Source organism: Geotrypetes seraphini, chromosome 5 (genome assembly GCF_902459505.1).
Source record: "Geotrypetes seraphini chromosome 5, aGeoSer1.1, whole genome shotgun sequence".
NCBI lineage: Eukaryota > Metazoa > Chordata > Amphibia > Gymnophiona > Dermophiidae > Geotrypetes > Geotrypetes seraphini.
The window spans coordinates 220,938,949-220,954,837 of record NC_047088.1 but is presented as its reverse complement, the minus strand read 5'-3'; the positions used below and the strand labels follow the sequence as shown (position 1 = coordinate 220,954,837).

Below are 15,889 nucleotides of genomic sequence, written 5' to 3'. Positions count from 1 at the left end.
GTTCCATCTACGAGGGTTGTGCCTGCAAAGCACACTGAACATATACTGAGACAAAGCTGATGGGTAGTTCAGGGTAGTTCAAGCTTTCTATTTGACACCTTTCCTTAAGCTCTTCTAAAAGAAGTCTTTCCTTCCTCACACTTAAAGGTAGACAAAGGTTAATTTCTCAAAATCAAGTGTTGGGGGTGATAGAGGCAAAATTCAACAAGAAAATTTTGATGACCTCAGAATTTAACAGGGTAGTAACTATTCCAGTCAGCCTCTTAAAGGCAGAGAGAATCAAGGAGAAGCACCTGTTACCTTGCTTTTGGATTGTTTTGGCCATTCTTACCCCAGTGCTTTTGGGTCTATACTCCAGTATCTTTAAATGATGGACAGGATATGACACATTGGTTGTTTTGTGGGCAGAGGGACAGAAAGTAGGACCAATTAACAACCCCTAAAAAGGTATTTCAGAGTCCTGAGGGTTTTTGTTTTTTTTAACTCGACGTTAATAAACAAAAATGTGATATAATAAAAAAGACCATTTAAATTAAATGATCAATTTATGGAGCATGTATGGTTGGGCAGATTGGATGGTCCATTTGGGTCTTTATCTGTTACTATGTAATCCTATATAATAAAACTCTAAGCGCGCATGCGCACTTAGAGTTTTATGATTCCTGGCTCCGTGAGGTGTGTCTCCGTGCCGAATTCGATTTTCGAACACGGAGGCAGGCCAGAACACGGAGCAACTCTCCCCTCGCTGTCACTCACCGCCAGAGTGCCGCCTCACTGCTGCCGCTGATTCGGAGGGGGGGGGGGCACAGGCACACCTGCCAGCATCTTCTTCTCACCCTCCTCCCTCTTGCCTTCTCACCCACCCGCAAAGCGCTGCGCAGTGCTGCCGCTGGCCTCGCCATCTTCTCTCCACTGAGGCCCACCTTCCTCCAACGGACTCTTCTCAGCCTTTGTAAGCGGTACCGCTCGCCCAATTCCCCTTATCTCGGTGGCAGCAGCAGCAATGGTGGCCCCGGTGGTTTTCGCAGCCTTCCATCACCAAAATGGCCCTACCGGCCGAAGTTTACTTTTAAGTTAAAAGCCGCTGCGGCGGCTCCTCTCATGAGCCTCAACTGCATCGGAGAAGGCTTCCGACGCAGGTGGCGATCGTGAAAGGGGCCGCCATGGCACATTTAAACTTTTTCCTATGATCGAGGTGGAGAGCAGGGAGGACAGAGAATAAAGCTAATCCTGCATGCTATATCGCGGCAAGGGGGGGGGGGGCAGGGAGCTGGCCAGACCACGGGAAGGGAAAGAGGGGTAGGGGGAAATGCTGCTGCTGCTGCTGCACAGGGATATGGAGGGAAAGCAAAATACCGCTGCTATTGCTGCACAGGAAAGTTGGGGGGGGGGGGGGAGGGAAATGCTGCTGCACAGGGAAGTGGGATAGGGGCAGGGAGACACAGATAGACCAAGGACAGAAAAAAAGACAGGGGCAGGTAGAAAGACAGAAAGAAAGACAAACAGACATAAATTCTAGCACCCGTTAATGTAACGGGCTTAAAGACTAGTAATATCATAATAACATAGGCAATGGTCCATCCAATCTGCTCAAGGTTGACAGAGTTGTACCTTCCACTGCTCTGTATTCATGGTATTCTGTTTACATGTTTGTAGGAGTTCTTTATATTGTGTGGGAGAACGAGGGAAAAAAGGTAATTTATATTCCGATTAAAAGGCTGTTCTTGCACTGTTCTGCTTTACATAGAAGCCTAAGGGTCAAGCATAGATCGGAACACGTGTGCTGCAGAAAAAACTGTACAGCTGCCCCAAACACGACATTTAACAGCCCTCAGAACCGCTCCAGGTTCACGACGTCTAGCCACGCCGGATTCTACGCCGAGCTTACATCATGCGCGCGCAATGGGCAATACAACCTGGGCACGCCAGTCACGTGGCGGCATATCGTCATGACAACAGTCCAGCAGCATGAGGTCATGGCTGCGAGCGGGGGGGTGGGGGATAGGACGCCCTTAAAGGGGCTATGCCTCTTAAAAGGGCAACGCGAACGGAGTCGGCGGCACACAAAGAAAAACAAAGCCTCCAGCTACAGGCTTTAAAGGGGAATGCAGAGCGGATAAAGGAGCTCACTCCTTAAAGTAGCAGTAGCAGCAGCGCTCTTCTAAGTGACACACGGATCGAGGTGCACCATCGCCTCGGCGGAGACCGCTCACCATGGGCAACGCGGGGAGCATGGATTCTAATCACACCGATTTCAGGGCTCACAACATGCCTCTGAAGCTGCCGATGCCCGAGCCAGGTGAACTGGAGGAAAGGTTTGCCATCGTCCTGGTAAGTGCATTTCATCTGTGATCTTGCACAAAAAATTAAAAAAAAAAAAAATGCGGCGGCGATTCGAGCTCTTTCTCGGCACCGGGTTTAAGTGTGACTTGATTTGAATGGTGTATTTGATCGTTAAAAATCTGTAGCTTATTAGGCGGTTTCATTTAGGATTTTTTTTTTTTTTTTGCCCTCGCGAGTCTGGCTGCTTCCGAGGACGGTGTTCTTTCCCGGAACATTCAGCGTGAAGCTGCCCCTGCGTTCAGATCTATTGTCTGGCACGCTCGGGAGTGAGGGAAGCTGATTTGTTAGCAGGGAGGTGGCATTTCTTCTTCTTCTGTTTTTTTTTTTTTTTTTTAGCAGGTTTCCAGCGATTCATTCCTCCTTCAAAAACCATGTGGAGGTATTGGTGGCTAAGGGCTGGGTGCACTGCAGTTGCTTCCTAGATTTCCTTTGAATACCTGAGGAGAAGGAATTGAGAGCCATCTGTATCTCATTTGCAACTAAACAAAAAAAAAAAAAAAGGGAGGTGGGGAGGGATGGGATCTGAAGTCCCTAACGTGAAATCGAGAGCTGAAATGTCCCGCTAGTTAGTAAGACTCTGGAGAGCCGGAGGCGGGTGTACTGTGGGGCTTTTCGCGTGGGATATCCCCTTTCTCGTTTTCGCGGCAGGATCTGGCTTTGCTTGCATTTTGTAAGGAGGAAGTTTTAATTTTTCTGAAGTCACACGAATGGGAAGCGTGGGGAAGGCAGAGAGGGTGTGGTGTCTTGAGTTTGTCCTGCTGAGGGATTTTTTTTTTTTTTTTTTTAATGCAATCTCTTAATGTTGGGGTCCGCTACGGGGGCGTTGGAGTTTCCCTAGTTACTTTGTAGGTACCCGATTAATTTTAGGTTTTGCCTACTGGCTCTACACGTTGACTTTCGGGGGGGGGGGAGGGGGGAGAGACGGTACAATTACTTCTCAGCAGTTTGCATTTGGCGTGGAGGTGTGATAGATGGGAATTACTCGCCACCTCGATTCGGTGTACGATTTTTTTCAGGATTAAAAAGTGTAAAATGGGGGGCAAGGGGGTACTAGAACCGGTGGAGGAAGAAGTGAAAGGAGCTTCCTTGCCACCCGCTCCAGGCTGTATTCCTAATAACGTTATGATTCAACTTTCCCCTCCCTGTTCCTTGCTTCATGCTCAGATAATGATCATATTCAGTTTCCTTGAGTGTTAACTTGTCTTAGTCTGTCCAAGAGCAATGGATATAAATGAAGGAAAAAAAAAATCCTTTTGTCTTACTATTTCTCTAAAATGGCTATTATGGCACCCAGATAGCTTTAAAGATAGGGTAGACTATACTCTTTTAAATAACCAAAATAGTATAGCAGCTAGTAAGAACTGCATCTCTTTCTGACCACCATGTGAGAGAAGTTAGGGCATTTCCCTGACCTATGACCTTCATATATGGCTAGCACAACCACCTGTCACCCACTTCCAGTGCACTATTAATGGGGGGGGGGGTGCTATGTTATGCAAGCTTCTACTGGGTGTATCCACTCTTCATAACTTGAAGTAACTAGGATGTATCGGGTCAAAATAAAATTGATTCCAAATAACAAGCATGAAAGTAGAAATTTACATCATGCTTATTGGTACTAACGGTTACAATCCTCTGGCAAGTAATCAGCTAGCCAGTAAGTGAAGTATACGGCCATCCATGCAGCAAATGGCAAAGGGGCCTGCTCACAAATCTTTGCAGCTCCTAAAGAAGCAGCATTAATGCCTTCCCCACTGTTTGTGCAGTGTGCTTTGAAACTTCCCAAATGGCCACTCTAGAAACAGCCATGGCTTTAATATTGCATGTCTAAAAAGCAATTGCAGTCTGCCAGCTTGTTTAGTTCTTTTGATCATAATGGTTAAGTGAATGCAATGCTTCTGTAACCTGGATCTTCCAGAAAACGCCTGGGCCACATGATGCTTGCTCCTCCTGTTTCATGCATCTGGTGCTTGGTCTGAGATTCAGAGTTGTGCCATCCTTCTCTCTTTTCTATTCTAGAATACTGTACTGAGTTGTATATTTGCAGTGCTCAAGGCCATAACTCTACTCCTTCCTCTCCACCAGTGGTACACTTCCCTAAGTTAATTGAAATCTGCACTGCTGTTAGTGAGGAAGTGCCCCAGCAAACTTGTACTTCCACTGCATCAAATGCTACCACGGCTGCCATATTGGAGTGGAGGAAGATCAGGACGGGGAAGAGATTAGAAGAGGAGCATATGAAAAGGCCTTTCTGGTTCAGACCAAGGTCCATTGAGCCTAACATCCTGTCAGTCCAGGTCACAGATATCTGGCAGATCCCCAAAAGTAGGTCTTACTCATAGCTCATGTCCAGGGATGAGCAATAACTCTCTCAAATCTACTTGGCTAAATTTTGTTGAACTTCCCCTCTAGTTACTTGTCAAAGCCTTTTTTAATCCCACTGTGTTAGTTGCTCTGACCACATCCTTCAGCAACAAATTCCACAGCTTCTTGGTGTGTGTGTGTGGTCTTTTTTTTAAAGACTTGTGCCCTCCTTCCACCTCCCACACTCCTGTGCCGACTCCCCTGCACCCTCCTCTCTATCCCCCCCCACTTCTTACATGCCCTTATGCCACAGTCACACCCTCCCTTCCCACCCACCTTCTTATATCTTTGCTAGTGTGAGCAGCTTCTCCAGCCTGCAGTTTGTGCTGGCATAGGCTTTCCCTCTGACATCACTTCCTGGCCCCATGACCAAGAAATGATTTCAGAGGGAGCCAGGCCAGTGCGAGTAACAGGCTAGAGTAATTGCTTGTGCCTGTAAAGATTTTAAAGATGTACAGGGGGCGGGGAAGGGAGATTGCAAGCATGTCATGGGGGATGGAGAGGTGCCAGAGCCCCTACCAAGACTGTGCCCAGGGTAGTCCACCCCAGTGTTCCCTCTAAGCGGGCGGGTGTTGTGAGCAAACTTTTTTCACCGTGAGCCAAAAATATCGGGCGCCAGCAAGTTATGAGCCAACTCGCCCGATTCTCCTCTCGCCGCCCTGCCATCTGCCGTACGCCTCTTCCGATCGTGCGCTGTGACGAGAAACGTGTGCGCTGCGATGTAATATTTTGTGCGCCAGCGCACGCCAGCGCAGCTTAGCGGGAACACTGGTTCAAATGGTTTTATTTATTTCCCCAAATTTATTTTTGTTATACGCATTGAAAATATTTGATATTGCGTTTAAATCAAAATCTCAATAAACTTGAAACGAGTGCCCGTGAGATTGTGGGAGGGTTAAATACTCAAAACTTAGAAGTTTTTGCTACGCCAGCTTTCTGGTATCTTTACATACAGTGGCGTACCTAGCATATGTAACATCCGGGGCCCATCATTTTTTGGCACCCCCCCCCATCTGTAAGAAAAACATGATTTTTAGTAACAAACCACACGTCACACATGAGTACCTAGGAAAAGGCAGCATCTTACATATTGCAGTGAGCAGTACATCAATACACCCATTGTAAAACTAAACAAGCCAGACCAGCACAGATCAATCCTACACCGTCAATCCTAACAGAAAACCATGTCTTTCGAACACACAGAACACAGAAAACACCTTCGCCTAGTAAGGAATATGTAATCACAAACTAACCCCTCCCTCTTTTACAAAACTGTAGTGTGGATTTTAGCTACGGAGGTAACAGCTCTGATGCTCATAAAATTCTGAGCATCAGAGCTGCTACCACCAAGGCTGGTGCTAAAAACGCTTCACAGTTTTGTAAAAGGGGGGATAAAATAAAAATACATAGACAAAGGTTAAATTGAACCAGCAAGAAGCTGGACTCTGCATACAATGCTTCACAGAAACAGTGACACATGTCTCCTAAAGCAATAAATAAATAGAAATTTTTTTCTACCTTTGTCTTCTGTGGTTTCTCCTTTCCTCATCTTCTTGTAACTCTCTTCCTTCCATCCACTGTCTGCCGTCTCTCTTCCCCTATATGGCATCTTCTCTCCTTCTATGCCCCTTCCAGAAACTGTATGCCTCCCCCTTCCATCTCTCCTTTCACCCCATTGGTCTGGCATCTCTCTCCTCGCCTTCCCTCTCCCACACCTCTCCTCATAGTCTGGTATCTCCCCTTCCCTGATTCTCTGGCATCTCTCTCCTTTCCTTTTCTTCCATCTTTCGCTCCCCCTCCATGCTCTCACATCTCCCCCTTCCTTTTCCCTTAGACTGGCATACCTTCCTCCTACGCTCCAAGCCCTGGCATCTCCTTTAATTCCCTCCCTCATCTTCCTTCTCCCTCCAGCTGGGTACCGCAACACTCTTCCCTGCAGCTCTGCACTTCCCCACAATTGCCATGCTTCGGTTCCTCTTCTTCCTTCCTTCCTCCCCCCTCCCCCCCCGCGGGACCCTGCGGCACCATCAACTCTTACTCCCTCTAATGTCGGCCCTGCAGCTCCAGACTTCCTCGCACCTTCTCCCCTCCCCCTTTGGATCGCTATTATTTTAAATGTTATAGCCGCGGAGCTGTATCCATCAGTGGAGATGTCTAACCTCGGCCTGCCCCGGAACTCTTACTGCAGCAGCCGCCCGTCTAGGCAGGAACAGGAAGTCACTGTTGCAGTAAGAGTTCCGGGGCAGGCCGAGGTTAGACATCTCCACTGATGGATACAGCTCCGCGGCTATAACATTTAAAATAATAGCGATCCAAAGGGGGAGGGGAGAAGGTGCGAGGAAGTCTGGAGCTGCAGGGCCGACATTAGAGGGAGTAAGAGTTGATGGTGCCGCAGGGTCCCGCGGGGGGGGGGGGGAGGAAGGAAGGAAGAAGAGGAACCGAAGCATGGCAATTGTGGGGAAGTGCAATCCCCCCAATGCGTCCCCTTACCTTACCGACGCGTGTGTGCGCTGTGAAGAGAAACTTTGCGCTGCGATGTAATATTTTGTGCGCGAGCGCAGGCCAACGCAGCTTAGCGGGAACACTGGTCCACCCTCCCTCCCCCTTTACTGCGCCACTGGGTGTAAGTTCTCGTATCCAAAGTTGGGCACAGAAATCCACTCTTAAGCAGGCTGCTTTAGCACAGATCTTAACAGCAGCTGATTTTGGACACCATTTAATGAATTTTTACTGAATGGTCTTGTATCATTCACCAATTTGACCATTTCACTTGCCATTCCTATTTCTAGATCATTCATGAAAATGCTAAATGGCCCAGGTCCCAGTACAAATCTGGGAATACACCAGACTCCCCCCCCCCCTCCACCCCCATGTGAGTAACTGACTACATAATCCTGCTGTATGTTTCCTGATTTAGCTGGTTTGCAGCCCACTAAGGGGCATTGCCTTCTATCCCATGACTCTAATTTTCTTAAGGAGCTTCTCATGAAAATCCAAATACACTGTATCAACTTGCTCACCATTATCCACATGTTAGTTTTTTAATTTTAAAATCTGTTTATGAGGTCACTAGTTTTTCATGACATTGGTATGGGCCTTACAAATCTATAATTTCCCAGATTACCTTGAGAGCCCTTTTAAAAATTAACATTATATTGACCACTCTATAATGGCTATTTTGAATAATAAGTGACAGATAACTTGTAATGAATAGATTAGTAATTTCATGTGTGAGCTCTTTCAGGATTCTCTTCTTATATTTTAAATTCTTGTAAACTGTGCCGCGCTCCACTTTGTGGAGAGGATGCAGTATATAAGCTTAAGGTTTAGTTTAGAATTCTGGGGTGAGTTAGTGAGTTCTGATTTACTATAAATTCCAGACTTTTGATGTACTTCTGAATTATTCCAGTCAAATAAAGTACTGTGGTGTGGGTATGACCCTCAACATCCTCAGTAAAAATCAAGACAGAGAACTTTAGTTTTTCTGATATTAAAAAGTTTTTACTACTTTTTTTTTTTGTCTCATTTTAAAGCAAACTTTATATTCAAAGTCTTTCTTGGCTTGTCTTTTATTATTCTTTTACATCTAACTTGCCAGTACTTGTAACTCATTCCTATTTTCTTCTTTAGGGTCTGCTTTCCATTTTCTGAAAGATGGCCCTTGGCTTTGATTGCCTCTATCTTGTCATTAAACCACACTGACTGTTTAGCTTCCTGTATACCTTTTTTGATACATGGAATGTATTTTTGGGCTTCCAAAATGGCTGTTTTAAAAAAGGCAATTCATCTAGGAAGAGCATTGGACATTTGGGAAGAAGACGATAAAGGAACATAAAACAAATGAGGGAATGGAAGATTGGGAAAGAGGGTAAGAAGAAAGAAAAATTGGGAAATAGGATGGGAGTGAAGGAAAAAAGAGGTAGCAATAGCTGGAAAAAGGAAAAAAACAAATAAACATAGTGTAGGGAAACCATATTAAAGAATAGATATAGGAAAGGAGACAGGAAAGATGAAGAAAATCCAAAGAGGTAGAGAAATGTTTTTGATGTACAGATATTTATATGAATTGTCATCTTGTCCGTTCATCACGAATCGTATTTCCATTGATGACCATATTTCATCTACTCTGTCTTAAACTTCAGCAAGATCCTGTACCATACAAGGACTATCCTTATTTTGTGTGGTCTACAGTCTGATTCTCGCCACAGTTGCAGTTCTCAAGACTGGTGGAGTATTCCCACTTTGCTATGTCAGCCCTTGACTTTCTAACTGAGGTACAGAGGTAATTTTAGGACTTTGCAGGAGGTCTGTTTGTAGAAGGTGCTCCATGGCTCCAATATCGGCATTAACCACAGTGGCAGGGTTCTCTAAGATGCACATCTTGGATGGTCATAGTTGCAATGTTATGGTGTTCTTCGTGCCAACAGAAATGATTAAGCTTCTTTGCAATGTTGTGATTTTTATTCAGAATATGCATAGAGGCCTCTGGAGGTCCATGACTCTCTTTTTAGATGTCTGACAGTATTTATTCCAGTAATAGTATATAAACTGTAGAAATTTAGTTGCTTTAAGGCTGCCTTTGATAACAAATTTTAAAAGATAAAGCATACAAACTTCTTTTTAACCTAGCACTGTGCTAGTTGGACAACAGTAGTTCTGACAATTTTCTCCCCTCCCCCCCGGCCATGTGCTATTGGTTTGTTTTGACTCCGTCACCCAAGTCCATATTTCTTTGCAATGTTCTGCACTCTTGTGCGATTTGTTGATTGTTCTAGCCCCTAGCTGGGGCATCCTGGAACCAGAATACTCGGTATCCTGGGTAGAACTATATTGACCTGTTGATGCAGGGCTGTAATTTGCAATTCCAACTGAGATTGACTGTGTATTGAATGTGAAGATGCATGACTGGTGAGTTTATTAACTTAAGTGAGGTAAATTCATTAGAACTGCTGAGCTAACCACTTCCAGGAAGGAGACCCCTTATTTTTTTTGATCCATCCTAATTTTGAATTTAAATCCCAAAGCAGTGTGGTATCTGTAGTCCCTGCTTCTGCTGAATGCTTTCCATAATGCATCGGTCATTATTTTTATCAGCTAATGTGATTTTACTGGGTGTGATTGTGTTGTTAACTTGCTAGGTCAAGTAGAAAAAGGACAAGTCGATATTTGATACTCAGTTTGTAGCAGCTGTGAAATCAAGCAGGGTCATTTTATGTGTGTTAATTCTGTTATTGTATACAGTACTAGTATTAAAACACAGCAGATGCGGAATGCCCCTGGTCATTTCCTGGAGCAGTAATTAATGGGTGAAAGTAAAAATTGTCAATATTTTTAATTTGTAGTGAGCCATAAGTATTTTTGACAGTGTTTCCAAACCTTCTCCTTTTTAAGAATGCTGCTCTGCTCATGTGGAAACCCTAGAGCAGTGTCTCAAACTTTCTCGAGCCGAGGCAACACTAAAGGTAATGGCCACGGCTTGAGGCACCCAGAAGTGCGCGGACATTGCCGTGATGACATCATGCATATGTGTGACATCACGTCGTCCGCATGTGCAAAGGCCCTCCAGATGGGCCCTGAGACGCCAGTAGGGGGTGCCAGCAGGGAAGAAGGCTAGAGAGAAGGAGAGGCACTGGCGCCAGCTGATTGCCTGCAGCAGTGTTTCTCAACTACTTCAAGCTAAGTACCCCCTAAGTCTAACAAATATTAATTGAGTACCCCAACCACAGACCTCCCTAGGCCTACCCAAGCTCTGCCCCTGATCCCACCCCCTTTACTAATTGTAATGCAATTTTTCCATTCATTTTTCATATCCACACAATATACACAGCAGATATAAATTCTCAAAACTGACACAAATCAATCACTACATTGAAAAGAAAATCATTTTACCTACCAGCTATCCTCTACAGGCTGCTGTAATTAGCTTTAAAGGTGAGACCGGGAGGCCAGGGGGGAAGCTGGAGGACGCTAGAGAGAAGGGTGAAATATGCAGGCTTTCGGCAAATTGGGCATCCTCCTGTGTGCCTCGGCACACAGTTTGAGATACATGTGCCCTAGAGCCACATGATCACCTGATACATTTTGTTGTTTTTACCATATTAGAAATGCACCTGAGGCAAAGTACAAGACAGGCCAACATTAGAACCTGAAAAAAATAATCATTCTATATTATTGTGTATGATGACATCAACCCCTCCCCCAATCATTGTGCAAACAGATGGTGAAGAAAACATGCATAAACTAATCGTATGACCGTTCAGTGCTATATCAAGGGCTATGTGTGACAAATAGGGAGGTGCACATAATTACTCCTAGCCCATCATCTTCTCTTATTGGCGGGGAGGCACACTAGTGGGTTAGTTGCACAGGGTGAATCTGTGGCTCAGTAGGGTCCTATAAGTATATGTAGGAGACTAACAGACTATGACACATTTAATTTTATTGAAGCGGTCTATGAAGTTCATCCAGGCTGGTGGCTGAATCCTAGCTGCAGTGCTTCGGAGTCGGAGGAAATTTCGGGTACCTGGAATCGGAGTTGCCAAACAATGCACCGACTTCGACTCCGACTAAATTTAGATTGGAATTAAAAAAATGCAAGTTTAAATGTCCCAATTCACAAAAAGTTATAATTAATGACTTCTCTACTGTAAGAATAAAGACCAATGCATGCAGTGCCTTACGTAACCGCAAAACGAACACGTGCTTCATTATATGGCACGCAACGCACAATTTGGAGCACCAATACTTATAAATGTATTCTCCCTTGTTGTTGTTTACAACTTATTTCCAACGTTCAACAAGGTTTTCAATACCTCGTTGGTAGAAATCACCTGGTGTAGACTCGAAAAATTCATCCAACCAAGCTCTCCCACCATACGCACAACATCTTTTTACGCGGATGAAGATCTTGTTTCACGCGCGGGGTCGTTTGTTTACCGGAGTCGGAACATTTATCTACCGACTCCACAGCCCTGCCTAGTTGTGAGAGGTGCTGATGGAGGTTCAGTGCTCTGCTGTGGAGAGAGAGAACCACTTTCTTTAAAGGGGTCCCAGTTTTCTCATATCTGACCATGAAGCTTTATGTTGCATGCAGGTAGAAATTTGTGATAGTAAATGTGACAGTAGCAAGCTTCATTTCAATTTAGAAACATAGAAACATAGAAAAAGACGGCAGATAAGGGCCGCGGCCCATCTAGTCTGCCCACCCTAATGACCCTCCCTTATTTAACTCTGTGCAGAGATCCCACATGACGATCCCATTTCTTCTTAAAATCAGGCACGCTGCTTGCCTCGATCACCTGAAGTGGAAGTCTATTCCAGCGATCAACCACTCTTTCGGTGAAAAAGTATTTCCTGGTGTCGCCGTGCAATTTCCCGCCCCTGATTTTCCATGGATGTCCTCTTGTCGCCGTCGGACCTTTGAAAAAGAAGATATCTTCTTCTACCTCGATACGGCCCGTGAGGTATTTTAACGTCTCGATCATGTCTCCCCTCTCTCTGAGTTCCTCGAGTGAGTATAGCCGTAATTTATCTAGCCGTTCCTCGTACGGGAGATCCTTGAGTCCCGAGACCATCCTGGTGGCCATTCGCCTCAGTACATCCTTGCGGTAATGAGGCCTCCAGAATTGTACGCAGTACTCCAGAAGGGGCCTCACCATGGATCTATACAACGGCATAATGACTTCAGGCTTGCAGCTAACGAAACTCCTACGTATACAGAATAAGAAAACCATTTTAGAAAATGGGGCTGCTATGTGTTTCCCTGCTGATGCGCCCTGGATATCATATAGCAGAGCGGTGTTAACCCTGAATGCTAGCTACAGTAGACTAACGAGTTTATTAAGCTTTCATATTCTGAAGTAGTCAAAACTGTTCCAAGTTGCACAGACATGAAGTGCCCGTTGTGGGTGTATTTTGGTGCAAAGTTTATCAGCATAGAGTCTTAAACTTTAGTTCCCAAGGACAAACAGGAAGCACTACAGACATTTTGGCTGCCAGCTGACTCCATTCTGTTTCGGAACAGGCTAATCCAGTCCAGATTTTTACCTCACAGATTTGGATCCCATTTTATTGTGGGGCAGTGGATCTCAACACATTCCTCTGGACACACCTGGCCAGTTAGGTTTTCAGAATATCCACAGTAAATAAGCATGAGAGAGCTGCATGCATTATCTCATGCATGTTAATCGTGGATATCCTGAAACCCTAACTAGCTGCATATTGCCTGAGGACTGGGTTGCAAACCCTTGCTATTTTTTTTTAAATTAGAATTTAAAATAATAATAATTTACAAGATAAACTCTTGCTTCAGAAAAACAGAAATAACATAACAAGAATAAAGGAGAGACAAAAAATTATTCCCCTTTTAAACAAAACAAGTAACAATATATCTTCCTTAGACCACAATACACTCAAAGAGAAAAGCCCAGATATAGTGAAGCGAAACCAAAATAGGAAATCCTATATATATAAAAAAAAGGAATTGACCTAACAGCTAGTTCCCGCTATTTAAACTGCTGTTCCCTGTTGACAACTTCTTCATATCCAGAAAAACTCACAACTGCTTGGGTGAAAAATACATATTTAACTCCAAGGTATTTGATCATACATTTACATGGGTAGACCAACAGAAAAGTAGCACCAAAAGTCACTGTTTCAATTCTCATATCCAAAAATAATTTTCTTCGTTCTTGTGTTTGCCTAGTTACATCCAGATAGATCCAAACTTTTTTTTCCCCCCATAGAACAGAGCTTGCAAATTACGAAAGTTTAGTCTTAACAGATCATTTACATTTTGTTTGAACAGAAGGGTAACTTTCTGATGTATCGGATACCGTAGTTTCAAGCAAATCAGTAAAATTCAATGGCTCGCCTTCAATAAGTTCCTAGCTCCTTCCTCTGGGGTGGCTCCTACTTCTTTCTTAGCAGTTATAATAATAATAATAGTAATAATAATAATAATAATAATAGTTTATTTTTATATACCGCCATACCCATGCGAGTTCAAGGCGGTTTACATTGAGTTACATTAGGGTCTGCATAGACAGGCAGATTTACAATTATTTGTCAGAATTACAGATTTGTTATTAGAATTACAGAGTAACAGAGTTTCAATTATTTATCAGCTTTATTTGAACTAGACAGAGGATGAGGAAAGAGGGGAAAAAAGGGGGAAGGCCTCATAAGGGGGCCAGATTGGGGAGGGGGGGAGATATTGTCAGGGGGGGGGGAACAATTCGGGTCTTGTTTGCGGAATAGGTAAGTTTTAAGTGATTTTCTGAACCCGAGGCGGAATATTTTCAGGGGAATATCTTGGCACATCGATTTTAACTTTTTTTTTTTTTTTAACAGTTCTATAGGAGTTGCTCCCAAAGACTTCGGAAAATTTTAAGGAGATGTACATTCAACCTGCGGTTAAAATTCTCTAGTTGCTCTATTTTTCTATTAAACAGAATTTTGTCCTTTACTATTACAGAGGATAAGTCTGAAGACCTTCCACCTTCTCCTTTACTTGTTTAAGCTCTAAGGTAAAGTCTTTTTTTGTACCTTTTTTGAGTTTTTTACCCAAGGTATTCAAAGTACTTATGAGTGTCTATTTCCTGGGAAGACTTGTTGACAGAGGTGTTGAGCTTAGAGAGAGCCTCCCAGAAGCTCTCTGTCACCATCGCAGGTTTTACTAACTGGGAAGGAGCTCCCATTCTCTCTCCCACTGCTCCTCGATGACTCTTGCAGCTTCTGTAATTGGGACTTCTCCACGAAGAAAGGTTCCACCAACTTAGCCGCAACTGACACAGGATGCGGTGGAGGAACAGCCACTGGAGGGGAGCGAGAAACCTCCAGGTCTGATTCCTCAGCCTCTCTTCCTGCCGAGGACAATGCTGGACACTCCTCCAGAATCAAACTCGGGAACTCCTATGAACAGCAATGAACTCAGAAATAGAATGCTACGCAGGGGTAGACGTCCGAACAACAAATGATTCGGTTCGGATGCTCCACTTTGAATGGGGCATAATAACTTGTAAATAATTTCGAGCTCCTCTGACCAATCTCTCTGAGACGCCAACACAGAGCTGCTACCATTTTGGGCTCAAAGCAGAACAAATGACAATATTTTGAATATCTCAATCCTGGAGCTGTATCAAAATATCTGTCTCTAACTCAAAGCTCCAAATGTAATGTGTTTTGCTATGTGTGCGAAACATGTTGGGGCACAACTCCTGTTCTAAGGCTGAGCTAAGTGCTTTATATTAATATTTATCAATATAAGTATATTTTGTTATACTATTTCATACTATTTATACTCTATAAATGACCTAAACAACAAAGCTATATTTACATGTTGAGATCAATGATGAAAGGCACCACGTGATTCTTCCCGCTTTTGAATGATCTACAGCGTTGGAGTGGTGGGGCTGAGGTCTCCTTATAGTGAAATATTGGATACTACTAGTGGTGATAAGATTACATTTGGACCATTTTGGGCTCAGCATGTTTTCTGCAAACCCTTGCTATTGATGGTCCTTTTTCATTCCCACCCTTGAGCTATTGGATTCAAGGAGAGGCATTTTAGACGCATGCTCAGGGCACTCTAACTCAAAAGATCAGTGATTTGTACTTAAGTATTGTTAACGTTTCCTGGTCATAGTGGTAGTGCTACAAATAAGCATGATATTACCATGTTCCCCTTCCCTCCCACCCCCCAAATCTGGCTGAAGATTTTAAAATACAGATCATGGCAGGCAAATTATGGGGCTCATTTTCAAGGTACTTTGTGTTTCTTAAGTGCTTTGAAAATGAGCCTCAACACCTCGTAGAATACTTCTGTGTATCTTTCTTTATTTAGGTCTTTTAAATGAATTCTTTTACATCCAGATGCTCTCTGGTGCTTTCATTGCATTATGTGAAAGTTGCGCGTGGGTGAGGGAGGGAGGGGTTTCCCCTCAGGCATGGCAAAACTTAACATACTGAAGAGAACTTTTTGATAGAGAAAAGTAGTTAGTTTAGGCTCCTAGGAATTGTGTAGTATACAGACATACTTGAAATTAAACACTGCCAAGTTATTTCCGGCTCAAGAAGAGAGTTTGAGGCCAGTCTTAGCCTTTGCCTCTCTACCCCAGTGCATTATGGCATTCGTAGACCTGCTTATGTCGTGTGAAATAAGTCACTGCAGTTAGCACTTATG

The 15,889-nt window shown here is 43.9% G+C and overlaps 1 protein-coding gene across 5 annotated transcripts in view; it reads left to right on the top strand.

Annotated features, from left to right (window-relative positions):
* Window positions 1–2,214: 2,214 nt before the first annotated feature.
* Window positions 2,215–15,889, top strand: part of FMNL2 (formin like 2) — a 459,967-nt gene continuing 446,292 nt past the window's right edge. For all 5 annotated transcript variants that reach the window (XR_004539577.1, XM_033945820.1, XM_033945823.1 and 2 more), the window contains exon 1: window positions 2,215–2,331. Coding sequence is in view for 4 of the 5 variants with exons in the window: in XM_033945820.1 (XP_033801711.1) it covers window positions 2,215–2,331 (117 nt within the window). In the remaining variant the exon portion in view is untranslated. The remainder of the gene's footprint in view (window positions 2,332–15,889) is intronic.